The sequence below is a fragment of the Aspergillus glaucus genome (genome assembly GCF_001890805.1).
Source record: "Aspergillus glaucus CBS 516.65 unplaced genomic scaffold ASPGLscaffold_14, whole genome shotgun sequence".
NCBI lineage: Eukaryota > Fungi > Ascomycota > Eurotiomycetes > Eurotiales > Aspergillaceae > Aspergillus > Aspergillus glaucus.
The window spans coordinates 497,216-514,866 of NW_019170466.1; the positions used below are offsets into that span (position 1 = coordinate 497,216).

General features: G+C 49.7%; 7 protein-coding genes across 7 annotated transcripts; 3 read left to right on the forward strand and 4 right to left on the reverse strand.

Annotated features, from left to right (window-relative positions):
• Window positions 1-422: 422 nt before the first annotated feature.
• ASPGLDRAFT_129833 (uncharacterized protein) lies at window positions 423-737 on the forward strand (the record flags this gene model as incomplete). The annotated part of the gene is made up of 1 exon (XM_022540922.1): window positions 423-737. A coding segment is annotated over one exon (315 nt), but the record flags the coding sequence as incomplete, so codon positions are not given.
• A 2,590-nt stretch (window positions 738-3,327) lies between these two features.
• ASPGLDRAFT_129344 (kinesin family protein) lies at window positions 3,328-5,686 on the reverse strand (the record flags this gene model as incomplete). Its single annotated transcript, XM_022540885.1, has 3 exons — window positions 3,328-4,905; window positions 4,960-5,369; window positions 5,431-5,686. The coding sequence occupies 3 exons, from the start codon at window positions 5,684-5,686 to the stop codon at window positions 3,328-3,330; spliced, it is 2,244 nt and encodes a 747-aa protein (XP_022399491.1).
• A 522-nt stretch (window positions 5,687-6,208) lies between these two features.
• On the reverse strand, window positions 6,209-6,830 carry ASPGLDRAFT_48902 (uncharacterized protein). The gene has a single exon (XM_022546997.1). The coding sequence runs from the start codon at window positions 6,566-6,568 to the stop codon at window positions 6,383-6,385; it is 186 nt and encodes a 61-aa protein (XP_022399492.1). The 5' UTR covers window positions 6,569-6,830; the 3' UTR covers window positions 6,209-6,382.
• A 463-nt stretch (window positions 6,831-7,293) lies between these two features.
• On the forward strand, window positions 7,294-10,149 carry ASPGLDRAFT_36910 (COPII subunit SEC24; the record flags this gene model as incomplete). The annotated part of the gene is made up of 3 exons (XM_022544752.1): window positions 7,294-7,794; window positions 7,851-9,497; window positions 9,574-10,149. The coding sequence occupies 3 exons, from the start codon at window positions 7,294-7,296 to the stop codon at window positions 10,147-10,149; spliced, it is 2,724 nt and encodes a 907-aa protein (XP_022399493.1).
• Window positions 10,150-11,684: 1,535 nt separating this feature from the next.
• On the forward strand, window positions 11,685-12,938 carry ASPGLDRAFT_27036 (mitogen-activated protein kinase; the record flags this gene model as incomplete). Its single annotated transcript, XM_022543624.1, has 5 exons — window positions 11,685-11,773; window positions 11,827-12,022; window positions 12,073-12,454; window positions 12,505-12,852; window positions 12,910-12,938. 5 exons carry the CDS (start codon window positions 11,685-11,687, stop codon window positions 12,936-12,938), a joined length of 1,044 nt encoding a protein of 347 aa, XP_022399494.1.
• A 232-nt stretch (window positions 12,939-13,170) lies between these two features.
• Window positions 13,171-16,320, reverse strand: ASPGLDRAFT_75399 (uncharacterized protein). The gene is made up of 12 exons (XM_022549796.1): window positions 16,265-16,320; window positions 16,047-16,201; window positions 15,968-15,981; window positions 15,837-15,899; window positions 15,690-15,784; window positions 15,537-15,628; window positions 15,339-15,480; window positions 15,125-15,283; window positions 14,731-15,066; window positions 14,610-14,676; window positions 14,002-14,277; window positions 13,171-13,924 (listed from the first exon to the last, which is right to left on the reverse strand). The coding sequence occupies exons 2-12, from the start codon at window positions 16,199-16,201 to the stop codon at window positions 13,245-13,247; spliced, it is 2,079 nt and encodes a 692-aa protein (XP_022399495.1). The 5' UTR covers window positions 16,265-16,320; the 3' UTR covers window positions 13,171-13,244.
• A 257-nt stretch (window positions 16,321-16,577) lies between these two features.
• Window positions 16,578-17,606, reverse strand: ASPGLDRAFT_48909 (class I SAM-dependent methyltransferase). The gene is made up of 3 exons (XM_022546998.1): window positions 17,564-17,606; window positions 17,342-17,513; window positions 16,578-17,282 (listed from the first exon to the last, which is right to left on the reverse strand). Exons 1-3 carry the CDS (start codon window positions 17,599-17,601, stop codon window positions 16,764-16,766), a joined length of 729 nt encoding a protein of 242 aa, XP_022399496.1. The 5' UTR covers window positions 17,602-17,606; the 3' UTR covers window positions 16,578-16,763.
• Between the last annotated feature and the right edge of the window lie 45 nt (window positions 17,607-17,651).

A 17,651-nucleotide genomic window follows, 5' to 3' on the forward strand; every position in this document is an offset into this window, starting at 1 on the left:
GGAAGAGATCCTAGCCTCTCGAGTGTATCGGCGTCGACTGCAGTATCAAGTGAAGTGGATAGGATTTGATGAGGATTGAACATGGTGCCAACAGCTACCAATCTTCTCCAGCTCCTGCTCTCTGAAAGACCACCAAGATCCCTGATCCCCTGATGCTCACAGATGGCAAAGAACCCTGATTTGAAGACTGGTTGCTCCTGATGTCCCAGAAACTCGCTGTGAATGCAGACCACTTTGACACTCCTTAACTGTGCATTGCATACATTGCCAGCTGCTGTGAAGGCAAGGCCTGAAAACACATCACCCCTTGTATGTGAGAGGATGCCATGAACTCATACACTGACTCCAAGGACATGCTTGATCACCTGAAGACCATCTATGATGATCTAAACTGCACTGCCACTGCAAAGCATCAATTCTGACAGCTTTACATGAAGACCAGTGACAAGTTCCATGAATTTCTGTCTGGGTTCCTGTACCTTGCTGCTGAAGCAGATGTTGCAGAGAAGGACTGGAAGAATGAGCTCTACACTAAGCTGACAACCAGACTCCAAGAGCTGTGCATCTCTGACTGCATTAAGAATGGTACCTTCCAAGAGTTCTCCAGTGCAGTTTCCCAGACGGCCAGCTTTCTCAAAGTTATCAACCACCATGCTCAGAAGAATCAGACATTCACCCCCAACAAGGAGATGAACAAGAGTGCTAGTCAATCTGGAACCACCATCAAGAAGGTGTGACGGTCTGGTCACGTGTATACCTCTCACGTGCTGGAAGCAAGGGATATAAGTCTCGTCAACGCTGATGGCACATCATTCTTCTTCTTCTTTCCTCATGTTGATTATTCTCGTCGATAGCTACCTAGGTAGAGCACATGAGTTGATGTTCCATTATCCTGGCTGAGCTCCGTGACAGAAGGAACCAACCTCACCTCAGAACTCTAGCCCTACTGCCCTGCAGACTGGTGGTGTCGGACGTGACCAGTTGATGAAGGAAGGCAGATGTTTCCATTGCCAGGAACAGGGACATCTAGCTCGGGACTGTCCAACCAAGTCATCCACTCCTGAACTGAAGGAACTTGAGCAGGCTGCAGCAACCGAAGTGACTAGTGATGCGGGAAAAGTCTAGCCCAGGAGAAAGTCTCCAACCTGGGGCTAGATGGTGTCGACCTGGGCGAATTGGACCTTAGCCAACTAATTGGAGGAAAAGGATTCAATGTGAATAGTCAGATAGATTTCCCTTTTTCCTTTTCTTCTCCAGATTCGAGATTCTCGTCGATGGCTACAATAGTTTAGATAGGAACTTTGATTCAATATTATCTACTATTCCGAGCCCGTGACACTCTGCAACACCTGCTTCTGCAGCAAGGTACAGAAATTTGGACAGGAAGTCATGGAACTTGTCACTGGTCTTCATGTACAACTGTCGAAATTGGTGCTTCGCAGTGGTGATGCAGTTTGGGTCATTGTAGATCATCTTTAGGTGGTCCAGCATGTCCCTTGAGTCGACATAGGGATTCAAAGCATCATCTCGCATACGTGGGGTAATATGCTTTTGGGCCTTGCCCTCACAGCGGCTGGCAATGTACGCCATGCGGAGTTGAGGAGTATCGAAGTGGTCCGCATTGGCGGCTAGCTTCTGGGATATCAGAAGCAACCAGTCTTCGAATCGGGGCTCCTTACCATCAGTCAACATCGGGGGATCGGGAATCTTGGTTGACTTTCAGACAGCAGGTGCAGGGGAAGTTTGTCGGCCATCATTGGCAGCATTCATCACCAATCAGGCAATCTGGGTGGCAAACACATCACGCTCAGCCCTAGTCTCATCCATCTCTCAGAGCAGGATTGCAATTTGTCCATCTTTGGTCTGACCTTGAAGCTCCTCATCTGCAAGCTGAGCCTCACGATCCTCCAGGCACTCCTCATATCGTTGGTGGACTTGTCGGAGCTTCTCATAGAACCACTCAGGCTTCTCAGAGACAAACTGCAGGAACTCCTCCAGAGTAACCATGTGTTGTCCTTCATTCTCATCCCCATCAATGATGATGGAGGATCATCAGTTTTCTCAGTTGGTGTCATTATTTGCTTTGTCTTGGTTGGCCCTAGGAGGGGCAACAGTATCGTTCAGTTGAGCCATACTGGCCAGGATCTTCATATTCATCGGTTATCAGTATCAATCTGATTCATTCAGTCAGTTGGTGTGGGGGATGCACTACTATGGTTCCATGATCATTGGATCGAACCAATAGAGTAGGGCGTGAAAAAGAAAAAAGGCGAGATTCAATATTATGTCACAGGCTTGGAAACTAGCAGATAAAACGAATAATATTCATATCTGGACTAGGTAGCCTAACAACGAGAATCTCGAATCTGGGGAAGAAGAAGAAAAGGAAATCTATCTAGGCGATGGACGGTCTTTATAGGCATTTGTGTGGTGCGGCTTAAGCCCTTGTTTGCCCATGTTGCTTATATCTCAACAACAGGAGATTGATTAATAGTATAAATTGTGTTTCCATATTCAAGACAAGAATAAGTACGAATTTGAGAGGTTTGGCGTTAGTTATTCACTATCAGTGACTAAGATATATATATATTTGTTAGTTATTTACATGAAAATTACAGCGTATTTTATTGTATCACTACCAAATCATAATTTAAGTTGCTCAATAACTATATATGATATTAGTTAGAATCAAAATCGATAGTCTTTCGAAAACAAAAGCGAAACATGCTACTGTTGATATATAAGGTTGCAAAATATCGCGTTTACTATGGGGTTTTGGGGTTGGCGGCTCGGGGGTGCTGGCGGTTCGGTAGTGAAATACGTTACATTGTTGATGTAATATACTTAGTCATCATGTGTGTACATTTAGTTAGGCATTGGCAGGTGTTTACATTGATTCCCATCAATTATAGAACAAATGCGACTTTCCAGAGGAATGCTTTACATCTTCTTCACATAGGACCATTTCTGGCAGCATGTGCTTCAGTCAGCTAACGGCCGCCTACCCCAATAAATCACCTTGCGGTCGGAGAACGTCGGAAATCCCATCTTGCAAACTGGTATTCTGCATGGCCTGACACTGCACGAACGATCTGGCTTTGCAGATCAGGCAGATCATCCATGGCAGAATCCCTTGCCGTGAGAGAAAAAGTGTGACTCCATTCTGGAAGCCTGGTACAGTTCAATCTGTCTGTAAAATCAAGTACGAATCAAGAAATAAGAAAAACAAGCAAAGGGGTATACATATGCACGATGCACCAATGCAATCAATGCTCACAAGTCTCTGATAAGACCGCTTCAAATGCACAAAAGTATGCAATACTTTTTCTAAACCAAAACACCGGTTCTCATGCTTTGGACTGTTCGTGCCCCGACACCCTTCAACTTGCTCAGTTCCAAGATGTTGTTTACCTGTGTGTGGGCTTCTTCTCCTTCGTCTAGTTTCTGGTCCATTTCGCAGAGGCAGTCAACAATGGCCTCTGCTTTCTTAACGCCAACGCCCTTCAGCAACTTGATCTGGTTGACATCGCGGGAGTTTATGGTAGAGAGCAGATGGATCGTACGCGGTGAGGGTGCCTCTTCAAAATGTTCGGGTACATCCGAGTCCTCATTATCGCTCGATGCGGCCTTGATGGTCTTTGTGCGCTTCCTGCGGAGGGCGCGAGAGGTATCCTGGATTTCTTCTTCGCTGAGATCTTCAGATACAGCCTCGGGCTCCTCGTAGTCATTGTCGGAATCGTCAGCTGCGCGCTTGATTTGGGGTCTCAGGGGCTGCTTCCTGATTGACAGCATGGTTCCCGGTTCCCTTTTTGCGGGCGGAGAAGCCGGAGTAGCAGAACATGTGTTCTCTTGACCGTTATAGAGATGCTCTTCCAGACGGGAAATCTTCATAGCCAGTTTCTCGTTGTTAGGGAAGAACGGCAATGCAAGCTGGTACATTTTCAGAGCGGAATGGTCCTCCCCTCGGCCCTGGTGTTGTTTTGCCATTAGCAGGTATGACAACCCTTCAGCCCTTGCATCCTCGGAGCCTTCGATGCGTTGCTCGAGGGATTCCAATCGCTTCTGGACTTGCTCATTAAGTTCGTGGACCTGTGTCTGTCTTGTTTGTTCGCTAACAGCTCTGACGGCGAGGATCTCCTCGACCTTCTTCTGCACCATTTCCTCAATTCTAACAGCGGAGATATCTTCGTGGTTGCTCTGCTGTTGTGTTGTTGTTTGGGAAGGACGGCCGATCTTCGACGGTTGTGGTCGAGGAGTATTAGAGGTCAAGGATGTCCGCTTTGGAATTTCAGGCTTCTTGAATTGTGTCGAATTCCTCGGCTGTGGCTTATCGGAGAAGACAGAGAATGCCTTCACAGGCTTGCTGTCTGCAGGTTTCGACGCATCTGTTGTGCCAGGTGCTGGTAGATTTGCGTTGACTGAAGCCGTCAATGGCCGGAGAGGCTGCCGCTGGGCAGCCACAGAAGGCCGCATGGCTGGCCTAGGAGGACCTTTGAACATTGGCTCATTTTCGACCTCGCGAACCTCAATCTTCTTCGTCCGGTTGGCGAAATTGAGTGAGCTGAGTGTATCCAAGTGATAAGATCGAACGGGGGCAAGGTTGAGGATCATGACCGTCAATCCTTGGTTCTGGCCCAACGATAGAATTCGCGTCATCTTCGACTCTCGATACGGGATCCTCTGTTGCTTTTTGGTCATTGCTTCGACGCACTGGGCTAGTACGAATAGACTCTTGTTGATGCTGGCTGATTCCACCATGCGCTCTTTCCCGTTGTCCGTTCGGCGGTTGTCCTCGGAGCCTGCAAGGTCAATGGCGGAAGCAGTGCTAATTCGTGTTTTGTCGCCGGTAGTGACCGTAAGCTTAACGCAAAGGATGGCATGAGATCGTGAAGAATGAGCGTTCAGCTATATTCCATTAGTGCTGTGTATGCCGGCTGGGACAACAGCTAGCGTGCTCACCTTGGTAGCAGAGGTTGACCTGTTGGTGTTTGCTTGGTCGTAAAGGCTCTCAAACTCTTTCAAGCTCGTACAGGGCCTCTCTGTCAACCCCACGACGACCGTTTTCCCACCGTTGTCCCGAAGGGGCAGTCCTGCGAACGTCCTCTTCTCTGGGGGCTCGAACAAATCGTAGACCTTGTCATTGTATATTTCATAATAACTCAAGGAAACATTCGCGGATGTAGCCCCCTCGCTGTCCTTCTCGATCTTCCGTCCGCGTCGATAGATGGTGCTGAGAAGTCGGGGGATTGCACCCCTGTCAGCAAGGCTTTTACCACCTCGCATCGTGTGGGTTTTCCCGGTTCCCGTAACGCCGTATGCGAACAAGGTGACGTCAAATCCATTGAAAAGGTGCTTCACGGTGGGAGCAACTGCACGTCCAATCAGTAAGTCAAGGAGCTTTCGGCGCGTATAATTCAGGATGGTGCGGACCTTCAGCGTCGAAGACCTCCTGCTGAGAAACCTCCGCGTCGTAGACTGCATTGAACTGGAAAGAGTACTCCTCGTGTTCATGTTTCGGGTTTGGAATTCGCACAAGCGTATCACGATCCCTCAATGCGGCCAGAGATTTACTGTCTTCAGTGTTCTTCTTCTCTCCTTTGTTGTTGGTGCCTGTCCGAACAATGACATCCAATTCTCGTTCCGACTTCAAGAGAGGTCTGATTCGCGCAACGACCCGAACACTCATACTGTATGTCCTCTTCGTCCAAGCCTTGTATTCCGTCGAGCGATAGTTCCGTGTGTCCCTCGTCGACGTGTACGGCTAGGTGCCTGTGCGAACGGGTTATCGTTTCGATGTCAACAGTCGCGTCTTCGGATTTAGGTCTGCTGCATAATAATAATACAACGCAGCAGCAAGTGGGGCAAAGAGCAAAAAGTGGGAAGAGGCGAATTGCGATGCAATGGTATCTCTCTATGGACCAGGAAGAAATGCCAATTCTCTGTTCATTGACGCTGAAATGCAAAACAAAAGAAGAACACGAAAAGGAAGAGCCGAAAGCCACAACAAAGCCTGCAGCACCTGTTTGGTTAGTACTGGCAGCCACAAACTGACCCTCGAGTGGAGGACAAACTGAGGAGAATGGGGGTAAGATGCGTTGTGGTCGTGCGCTCCACAACCGCCCAGCGTTGGCACGGCAACCCGTGACCGCCCTAACATAGCGTCGAGATACAAAAGAGAACTCAAGGCTCAAGGAAGACTAGTAGTGATGGGAATAGGAAAGCATCAATTGCGTTTGCCATGCATATGCGCAAGCAACAATGGTAAAAATAGCTATGGTCTATGCATATCACTCAGTCCTGCTATTCCTGGTAGTACATTCTCTTACCATGAAAGCATCCACCGCATAATGCCTCAGAACTACAGAGTAGTTCTGTAAGGTATTCAAGAAGGAGAGTCAGGGCACATCATATCCAGTAGGTCACAATCGCACACGATAACCTTCTTCTTTCGTAGCACTGTGTCGCGGACGAGTGATAGACAGTCTGCAACCTGTTCAACAAGTTCCAGCAATTCCCCAGGGTGCAAGCGTTCTGTCCTCTTCTCTTTAAACATCAACCCTTGGTCCATAGAGTGGCATTCGAGTGGTCCTGCGTGGTGTTGTGTATCGCTGTGGGCGTTGGGGGCGTCCGACAATGTAGTTTAACCCATTTTATCGCTTTAGAAGAGTGTGAGGAGCCCTATTGTATAGAAGTATGGTACGGAGTCCTGTTCCTGTTAGTAGTACCGTGTGGATATATACCAATGAAAATCCGCACAGTACTCACTCAATGACGCCAGTAGTTCATTGGCAACACTTCATCATTCCCTAGTAGCTAAATCAATATTTTCATGGCAAATATTTAACATTGAAAATGAGAGAGGTTGAGACGACGTTGAAGTCTGGCTGGGGGACTGATGCCTGCGGGGCTCTGATTGGTCCGAGGCAAGGTTGCCGCAAAGGCCACCGTACACCTTCGCCTACTCGAGCATAAACCATAACTTCTCCCTCCAAGACACGTTGACCGACCTGGTGTACGGCTTTTGCGTGCGAACTCATTAATTCTTCCTTTAATATATTCTGGTTATATGTTCGTCTTCCTTCTATAAACTTGCTCGTTAGCACGCAGAGTGGCCCGAGTCGCTCTGCCCCTCTCTCTGCTCGAAGTCGATATCGTGGCTGACCGAAACAAGCAGTAAACCAGTTACAATTCGCACGACGTTTTACATATACCCTCCCTCCCGCGAGATTATCTTCGACGAGAGTTACCAAGCGCCAATAGTCGTCGTTACCTGATATCACACTTTCGTCTCTCATGGAAGCACCACAGGGGGGTTACCCTCCCCAGGAAGGGTATGGCCAACCCGTTGGCTATGGTTCTCCTCAGCCCGGGCAGCCTCCTCAAGGTCAAGCTGGTAGAAAGAAGCGAGTATATGCTGGCGAGTCTTTCGAGTTTGGTTCCGGTGCCAATGCGGCGTTGGGAGGTCAGATGCCAGCCGGCGGCAGCTACGGCTACCCTCCCCAGCCTGTTGCGGGATACCAACAACCCGTGGCGCAGCCCATGTACGGGGCAGATCCCGCATCCCAGATGCAGCCTATGGCTCAAGGATACGCCCCGCCTGTCGCACCTGGAGTCGCACAGATGACCCAGCAATTTGGTGCTATGGGTATGGCCGATCCGCATCAGATGGCGCCTCAGCCTGCCCAAGCACGACCTGTTTCTCTCAACCAACTCATTCCGACCGACCTTCTCAGTCAACCATTTAATGTCGCAGAGCTAGACTTGCCTCCGCCTCCTATCATTTTGCCGCCGGGTGTATGTACCTAGATTACTGGACTACTTGGTGTTGGAGCTTGCTGACTTGCTCTTAGACCAGTGTCTTCCCGTCTCCCCATGCAAACTGCCCTCCAAAGTACATGCGCTCGACACTAAATGCCGTTCCGACAAACCACTCGCTTTTGAAGAAATCCAAATTACCTTTCTCTCTTGTCATTCAGCCATACGCAGCCCTCCATGACGCAGAGGACCCTATCCCGGTGATTCCCGATCAAGTCATCTCACGATGCAGGCGTTGCCGATCCTACATCAATCCATTCGTCACATTCATGGATAATGGCCACCGCTGGCGTTGCAATATGTGCAGCTTGACGAACGATGTGCCTCAAGCCTTCGATTGGGATAGCGCTGCGCAAAAGCCCGCGGACCGGGCTCTGCGACCCGAACTCAACCACTCGGTCGTTGAGTTTGTCGCACCTCAAGAATATATGGTCCGACCACCACAGCCGCTTGTCTACCTCTTCCTGATTGATGTGAGCTATACTTCGGTTGCTAACGGCCTCTTGGCCACAACCGCACGATGCATCAAGGAGAGCCTTGACCGGATCCCTAACGCGGATCGGCGGACCCGGTTGGGCTTTATGGCCGTGGACACAAGCCTTCATTACTTCAGCATCCCCAGAGACGGATCCGAGAGCTCAGACCCGCGTATGCTTGTTGTCAGCGACCTTGACGAGCCATTCCTTCCCATCCCCGGTGATCTTCTGGTGCCACTGAGTGAATGTCGGGAGAACATCGAGCTGTTCTTGGACAAGCTGCAGGACATGTTCCAGAACACCCAGAGCAATGGCTGTGCTATGGGATCGGCTTTGCGGGCTGGTTACAAGTTGATCTCCCCCGTGGGTGGAAAGATGACTGTCCTCAGCACGTCGCTCCCTAATGTTGGACAAGGTGTCCTTACCATGAGAGAAGATAAGAAGGTCCTAGGTACGAACAAGGAGAACAGTCTTTTGCAGACCGCCAACAGCTTCTACAAGAGTTTTGCCGTCGAGTGTTCCAAGGCGCAGGTGTCGGTGGACATGTTCTTGTTCTCCTCCCAATATCAAGATGTGGCGTCCTTGAGTAACCTTCCGAGATACACGGGTGGTCAGACTTACTTCTATCCTGGGTGGAACGCGGCCCGGAGCGAAGATGCGATTAAGTTCGCACGGGAATTTTCTGAGTACCTGTCGTCAGAGATTGGGCTGGAGGCTGTCCTGCGTGTCCGTGCAACGACTGGTCTGCGGATGAACACGTTCTACGGTAACTTCTTTAACCGTAGCTCGGATCTGTGTGCATTCCCTGCTTTCCCGCGTGATCAAGCGTACGTCGTTGAGGTTGCGATTGACGAGACTGTCACGAAGCCAGTAGTATGCATGCAGGCAGCTGTCCTTCACACCACGTGTAACGGCGAGCGGAGGATCCGTGTCTCGACCGTGGCGCTTCCCACCACCCAGAACCTTGCCGACCTGTATGCTTCAGCGGATCAACAGGCGATTTCCGCTTATTTCAGCCACAAAGCTGTTGAGCGGGCTCTGTCGAATGGTCTGGAGCCAGCAAGAGAGGCATTGCAGGCCAAGGTCACGGAACTTCTGTCGACATACCGCAAGGAGCTTGCCGGTGGAAGCGCAAGCGGTAGCGGACTTCAGTTCCCTGCCAACTTGAGAGCACTTCCTGTTCTTTTCCTCGCCATGATCAAGAACGTAAGTTTTTTTTTTTTTTTTTTTTTTTTGACCTTTGGTTGCACTGTCAAACGTTGTGATAACTGACTTTTTCCAGCTTGGTCTCCGGAAATCCGCTCAGATTCCGACCGATATGCGATCAGCTGCTCTTTGTATGCTTTCGACGCTTCCTCTTCCCCTTCTTATGCAGTACATCTACCCGAAGATGTACTCGCTACACGACATGCCAGACAATGCGGGATTGCCGGATGAGCAGACGGGCGAAATCATCCTTCCGCCGCCCATCAATCTGGTGTCTGAACAGATGCTGTCGTATGGTCTTTACCTTCTCGACGACGGGCAGACGCAGTTCCTGTGGGTGGGACGCGATGCAGTGCCGCAGCTCATCCTCGACGTGTTCGAGTTACCCGACAAGTTGCAACTCCGCGTGGGCAAGCAGTACCTTCCCGAATTGGACAATGACTTCAGCCAGCGGGTTCGGGCGGTAGTTGAGAAAAGCCGGGACCACCGTGCGAAGGGTGCGGGCAGTATCGTGGTGCCGCATCTGTATGTGGTCAGGGAGGACGGGGAGCCAGGCCTCCGGTTGTGGGCACAGACGCTGTTGGTTGAGGACCGATCGGATCAGAGCGCCAGTTTGGTGCAATGGATGGGATCTTTGCGGGAAAAGGTTTGATCCCCTTTTTTTCTTTCTTTTTTCTACTCTCTCCCTCTCCCAGTCGACTTGGTGCGATAAAGACCACTGAGCTGATAAGGTTGAAAACACGTATACAGATTGTGCAGTAGGAGAAGATGGCTTCCGTTTCCTAAAATACTTTGGTTCCTTATTTTCTATGAGAGATACAACACCGATTACAATGATATCTTATTTGGCAGTCAGGGTACTTCCCCTTTTTTGGCTGGTATTAATATTTGTATGGAAGTTGAGGAGGTGACTATGAGAGGCCATGTGATATGGATTGTGATGAACTGTGATGATTGAGTTTGGCCCAGCAGTAGTGCCAACTTTCTGCTCTGTAGTAGTAGTCCGTCGGTAGATTATGGAGTGATTCTCTGGTGAATGCTGAGGCAACTAAGAAAGAAGATGAAACACTGGTTGAGACAGAAGAGTAGCAGAGGATTTTCAGGGTCAATGGCAGACATTTCTACCATGGATAGAGGACTCCATGGAATACTCTATCAAGAAAGGTGTTAATCTCCCTGAATCTCCATTTAATAGTCCTGCTCCTAAAGTAGACTATTATTTGAGGGCCTGGACCAAATAGAAATCACTGCTGTGCTTGATCGCTCACTACTATTCCCTGTTCTTCTTTTCTTCTTTTTTCTTTCTCTCTTTCAACTCTCTTCCTCAGCTTCTCTCATACATTTTTCTCTGTATTCTGTACTCTACTCTGTACGTACTCCTGCATTATTGCTGACTGCCCCACCCCACACCCCCGTCACTCTCCCCCTCTCCAGCCCCTCCGCAGACAGACTATTGAGACAGCAGAGAGTGACAGACAAACCCAGATCCATCCTTATTCCGACCGTCTCAGAAAAAAAGTCTGTGTGCTCTGTCAGAATTATCTCCTGCTTTGCCTTTCCACTCACTTATATTTAATATTTCCCAGACACTGACGGCCTCCAACAACAGATCCCACGACGGTTTCTCCGACGGCAGCCCGATAAACACCCACTTGCAGGCCAGGGGAAACTACACGCCCAGGTACGGATATTCGTTCGCTTTGTCTTCCATGTCGATGACCGTGGCTTCTCCAATGGAATGGCATGGCTCGACCTAAGCGCTTAAGGCGTCTCGCTCATTCGTTTTCCTCTTGCAGCCTTTCGATTCTAACGTGACTGCTCATCAAGTGTACCACTATCCGCCATCGATTAACCGCTCATCCCCGCTACCCACGTCAGTCGACCTTGTTCGAAGGGCCACTGGGCTTTGGAATAAGGGGGGAACAAAAATCGCGAGATTCGCGCATCCTACAATTTCCTGAATTCACCAACAACCGTCGGTTACGCCCCGATTGTTTCGCTATACCTCAGTGCAGATTGCGACGTACACCTTGAATAGTCCGTCTGCTTTTGGCACACTTGGATTACACGAACCGTGACACAAACAAATGTAAGCTTATTTCAACAGCATGCCAGGATTCTCCATGGCCGATTCCATGTCAATTAGACCTCTGACAAGCCGATTCATAGTTCTAAACCACAGCAAAGATGCAAGGGTCGAGGAAGATCTCCTTCAACATCTCCGAGCAGTATGAGATCGCTGACATCATCGGAGAGGGTGCCTATGGTGTTGTCTGGTATGTATCTGTGATTGTCGGAGTATAGTCCAGTACTAAACGGTATCTCATAGTTCGGCGATTCACAAACCTTCAGGCCAAAAGGTCGCGATCAAGAAGATCATCCCCTTCGACCACTCGATGTTCTGTCTGCGGACCCTGCGTGAAATGAAGCTGCTGCGCTATTTCAACCACGAGAACATCATTTCTATCCTGGATATCCAGAGACCCCGCAGCTATGACTCTTTCAATGAAGTATACCTCATTCAGGTACTACTTTCCCTGGTATTACCCCATGGGAACCAGGCTAACTATCGCAGGAACTGATGGAAACCGACATGCACCGAGTTATCCGTACCCAAGACCTCTCCGACGACCACTGCCAGTACTTCATCTACCAGACCCTCCGTGCGCTCAAAGCGATGCACTCCGCAAACGTCCTCCACCGTGACCTGAAGCCGTCGAACCTGTTGCTCAACGCAAACTGTGACCTGAAAGTCTGCGACTTTGGTCTGGCCCGTTCCGCCGCATCAACCGACGACAACTCTGGATTCATGACAGAATACGTTGCGACTCGTTGGTACCGTGCGCCCGAAATCATGTTGACCTTTAAGGAGTACACAAAAGCCATTGATGTGTGGAGTGTTGGATGTATATTGGCCGAGATGCTGAGCGGAAAGCCCCTGTTTCCTGGAAAAGATTGTAAGTGGCAGCGCCGGAAGAGAAGACTTCAATGCGCTAACGTGAAACAGACCACCACCAATTGACCCTTATCCTTGATGTCCTGGGTACACCAACCATGGAGGACTACTACGGAATCAAGTCCCGCCGTGCTCGCGAGTACATCCGCTCGCTTCCCTTCAAGAAGAAGATTCCTTTCAAGGCCCTCTTCCCCAAGAGCAACGACCAGGCCCTTGATCTCCTGGAGAAACTCCTCGCATTCAACCCCGCCAAGCGTATCTCAGTCGAAGAAGCCCTCCAGCACCCGTACCTGGAGCCGTACCATGACCCGGACGATGAGCCCACTGCTCCCCCGATCCCGGATGGATTCTTCGATTTCGACAAGAACAAGGATGCGCTCAGCAAGGAGCAGCTGAAGTGTATGTTCCACCTCCACCCAAATGAGCCTATTTGCAACCAAGCTAACAACCATCCAGACTTGATTTACGAAGAGATCATGCGGTAAACACCTCGTTTAAGGGCTACCCGAGTACATAAATGATTGCAACCATACATCGAGTAGATAGAAGAGACCATGTGAATAGGAAGTGGATATGGGTCAGGATAGTTTTGTTTTTAAGGCGACATACATACACTCGAGCACTTTACCATCCCTCTTGGGCCTTTTGTTATTGTATTTGTTTGAAAGTACGGCGTTAAGATAGCCAACCTTCTTTGCAAAGGATCACTTAAATAGCATATCTCCATTCATTCCATCATACGTATCGAGTAATCTACATAGGTATATCGCTATAAAACAACCAAATCACACCTATTTACCATTCCTCCCCTCCATAAACCTCTTAATCCCACCCCCAACGCCCTCCTGACTAGGCTTCTCAGCACAAACATGCGGCTCGAACCCATACTTCAAGCGCAAATGGTCCCTCGTCGTAGGACCAATCGTCGCAACGAACACCCTCTTCCCGGGTGCCACTAACACCCCATTCCCGTTATCTTTTGAAGAAGAATCCAGTCCAAGAACCCGTAACATGGCATCGCATCCCGTTGGCGAGAAGATGACTACCCACATCTCCTTCTCCCCTTCACTACCATCAACATTATCCCCAGATTTATAAGTGTCTATGACTCTAGTAAAGTCACCTTCGAACGACTCCATAACACACGTCTCATAAACAACAACCTCCTCCACCCCAATCCTCTCCCCCTCCTCTAACCCCTCCGACATAAGCGTTTTAGGAATGATATCTCGTCGCTGTTCACCAACGAGGAATAAAAGCGGCAGTTTCTCCCCTTTCCCGTTCTTATTCCCAGGGAGACTGTTGTAATGCTCAAGGATAAACCGCGCGAGATTCTCCCCATTCCCCGTATCCGCGCCGTGGATTGTTGTGTGCGGGAGGTGCGATTTCACGAGCGATGATAGCGAGCGGGATGTCGCGGGGCCGACGGTGTAGAGGGGGAGTGATTTCGAAGAATCCGAAGCTATTTGTCCTATTGATCGAATCTCATTAGCACCTTGCACTGCACCAATCCATCCCATACTCTGGAGCGGGGGAGGGAAAGGGTACCATCAACATCCTCAACCATCCTCGCGAACCCCTCCACAGCGCGCTGACTGGTGAATATCAACCCCCCATATTTCCGTTCCGGGTTATCGTGTTTCAAGGCGCCGGCGTTGAAGAGGTCGCAGATGTGCGCGAGGTTCTGGGCGTGAAATTGATGCGAGAGGACGGGGATGAAGAGCGGGTTGTAGTTTTTGGTGAAGTATTCGTCGTAGGCGTCCGAAGGGGTGGATTTGGTTTTTAGGAGGAGGATTGGGGTTTTTTGTGACATTGTTGTTGGTTCTTTTGTTTTGGAGGGTTGGTAATGGTTGTTGTACTGGTGGTGGGTGGTTAATCGTTGGAGTTGTCGGATGAGGCGGGGGATTTGTTCTAATAAGAAGCTTGGCAGCTAAATAGGTGGATTGCTATTATGCTATAGACAGACTCATTCTCGGTTTACTGATATTTCATTATCATGAATTCAATTGCTGAATATAGCCCATTCATGCCTGGCCGCTGCAACATTATACTCCGACATACGTCATTGGAGAACACAAGGAAATTGATTGAGTCTAGTTTATGTACACACGTATGGAAACAGAGACGATTACTGGTCGTCGAGAACATGCACGTACTTCCTCTCTTCCTGTCTCTCCCGCTCTGTGGCCGGGGGCAGGTCGTAGTAGGAAGCGCTCCGGTAACCTTTCTGCGCAACAGTTAGCTACTGAATCACAAAACAAGACAACAAACACTTACCAGGTAGTTGAAGGTGAGGTCTTCCAGCTGAGCCGGCTCAATTCCAAGATCCTTGAAGGTCTTGGCCGTGGGGTCGATTCTCTGGTCGATGAATTCCCGCTCGACCTCGTCGGCGGAGATGGTGGGCCACCAGAGGTACTTGTTCAGGTAGTAAGCCAGAGCCTTGAGGGCACCCTTGGGCAAGTTCAAGTGATGACGGCGCTTGACGATTTCACGGTCCACGAGCTCGGCAATCTCAGCGGTAGAGTAGTTCTTGGGACCGTAAAGCTCATAGGTCTCACCCGTAGTGGAATCGTCGTGAAGCATGTGCTCGAGAGCAGCGCCAACATCAGGGGCCTGGATTGGACATCAGCAAAACATTCAACCATAACATGCGCTGCGCAGAATATCTTACGTGAACAGGCCAGAAGCGCTCCTGCATGTGGTTGGCGGTAAAGAGGTTGGCCCCGCTAGCGAGCTTGTGGAAAAGGTTGTCTTCGAATCCGAACATGGGAGCGGGTCGGACGATGGTGGTCTCGGGATAGATGGAGCGAACCACTTCTTCACCCCAGCCCTATGACACAGTTCAGTATACCCAACAAATGTATTATCCAAATCAAGGAACGGACCTTCGTAGAGAAGTACTCGGATGGAGAATCCTTGCTAGCGTTGTAAGAGGAGACGTGAACGAAACGGTCAATGTCGTATTTGGCGGTCGCCTCTGCAATGCGTTCCGTACCGTCGACGTTAACATCGGTGTAGGAGAAGTTCCTGCATAGCCATTAACACACCAGCTTCACGACCGAAACTTCCTAGCAACCACTCACTTGGTAGGGTATTGACGGCCGACCAGGTTGTAGACAATGTCGGAGTGGCGGACGCTCTCTTCGATCGACTGGGTGTTCCGCAGGTCATATTCCTAGGTATGTATAAGCTTATTGCACGATATGATTTTGCATTGACTCGGGCTGACGGCGTACAATGAAAACGACTCTGCCAAGGTCACCAGTGGGCTTCAGGTGTCTCTTCGCCATCTCCTCGCGGTAGGGAACAACGACCGTGCATCCCTGCGAAGCTGGACGGATTGTCAGCTTCTCCCTTCCCCTGCTGGCAGCATATTGACATACCGAGTCTGTTGACGATATAACGACCCAAGAAACCGGTGGCACCGAAGACGGTTACGGTATGACCTAAATCAAAGATTGTCAGATTGATCGAACAGGCGAACAATGCGGACCGGTTGGGAAGAGCTTGATACCTCCGAGGGACGACCTGTGGAAGAAAAACGACCCGTCAGCAACCCATTGATCAGCACCTCAGCTTCAACGCATTCTTACCGTCCACCCTGGACCTTCAGAACTGGTTTTCCGGTTCTAGTAATCGCGACATCTTGGAGGAATCGGCGCTGCGCGTGGAATTGAACCCGAGGAGCGGGGACGAATGCCTTCGACCCCAGGGCGGAATTGACGGCCCTGCACTTCTGCATGGTCATCTGTTCGCGGGTAGGTTAGAGGAGCTCAATAAAATGCGACATTCGAGGGGGAAAGGTACGTACTATGGTGGGAGAAATGGGAGGCGGGCCGGCAGAGCTCAGCAAGTGGTGCTGGACTTGACGCTGGATTGGCGAAAGTCGTTCTCCAGAGACTCCCGTGCAGGCCACGGGACCGCGCTAGTCCCTATTAGGAAATACTTTACATAGCTGCTGGAGCCGCATCATAGCCCACATCGTGGTTTTTCTGGGATGCTGTGAAAAGTGAGATGTTAGGAGGTGCTATTGATTTGACATTTTTCATTCTCAATTGAATTGACCCAGTTTGTTGATGCTGAACACCTCTATGCTCTTTATGTCTGACTATTCAGCGGATATCATTGGCCGTTAAGTTTCGACCAATAAGATGGCCTGTTACATACTACAGAGCCTTTTAAGACTGGATTCAATTATCTAGGATGCAATACCATCGAGTGCAATCAATTGAAAATCTATTAGAGGCACTCGATAACGCCATCGTTCATTCATAGAGAGAGAAAAAGTCCTATCCGTCAAGCCAACAGGTCTATGAGCGCTGTGCCTTGGCCAAAAAGAGAGTCTTCGAGATCTCCTTCCCATTTTTGCGGAATACTGCCGGCTCCTCAAAGACATGGTAGCCGAAATTTGTCAAGCCTGCACCCGCAAACAAGTCCCTCATTTGCTCCAGGGTAAACCCGTGTGACTTGACCGTTTCAGCAGTCTCGCTGTTGACATGCTCACGGATTTGTTGACGGAAATCGTGTGAATGGTCCGGGATGATATCAACGATCACGCAAATGCCACCCGACTGCAATCGTTCTGCGAGGCTTTTCAGGGCTTTGCCGGCGTCATCAAAGTGGTGAAGGGCCATGCTGACAACCACAGCATCGAAGTTGAAGAATTCCGGACCGGACAGTTCAGTTGACGCGCTGTCCGCCAGGAGGTCGCCTCTCTGCGCACTCATTTTGTCTGAAAGACCAGCCGCCTCAGCGTTCTTGTTGAATTCCGCAACCATGTTATCCGAGACGTCTAATCCAAGGACCTTTGTCACAAATGGAGCCAGTGTCTATGCAAATCAGCCATTCATTCATTCTCATGCCAAAGAAGGACATTGCCTATACATACCGCAGATATGGCACCTGGACCACAAGCATATTCGAGCATCCGAAGCGCTTGTCCCTTTCCGGCCTCAGTATCCGTCCATTTGTCACTGATCCAAAACCGGCGGTTCTCGACCTGGTTGCAGATGGACTGGATAACACCAGAAAAGTCGTTCATGTAAGAGCCAGCCTTCTTGCTACAGTCACGGTCAGTTACTGTCCATCGCAGCACAGAAGGTCCACGTACTCAAAGACTTGTCTGTTCTTCTCAGTGAGTTCTGCCATAGCTGTAATCGAGTGAAGATAGCTGCTGCAAAGTGTATAAGTCAAATAAA

Excerpts from the sequence above, each read along its gene's own strand:
- ASPGLDRAFT_48902 (XM_022546997.1), bottom strand. The coding sequence starts at position 6,568 with ATGGACCAAGGGTTGATGTTTAAAGAGAAGAGGACAGAACGCTTGCAC.
- ASPGLDRAFT_75399 (XM_022549796.1), bottom strand. The coding sequence starts at position 16,201 with ATGACCATGCAGAAGTGCAGGGCCGTCAATTCCGCCCTGGGGTCGAAG. Across the intron at positions 14,677-14,730 it reads ACCTCACCTTCAACTACCTG|GTTACCGGAGCGCTTCCTAC; the intron begins GTAAGTGTTTGT and ends TTGCGCAGAAAG. Across the intron at positions 14,278-14,609 it reads GAGAGACAGGAAGAGAGGAA|AACCAACAACAATGTCACAA; the intron begins GTACGTGCATGT and ends CCAAAACAAAAG.
- ASPGLDRAFT_48909 (XM_022546998.1), bottom strand. The coding sequence starts at position 17,601 with ATGGCAGAACTCACTGAGAAGAACAGACAAGTCTTTGA. Across the intron at positions 17,514-17,563 it reads AAGAACAGACAAGTCTTTGA|CAAGAAGGCTGGCTCTTACA; the intron begins GTACGTGGACCT and ends CCGTGACTGTAG. Across the intron at positions 17,283-17,341 it reads GTCCAGGTGCCATATCTGCG|ACACTGGCTCCATTTGTGAC; the intron begins GTATGTATAGGC and ends TGATTTGCATAG.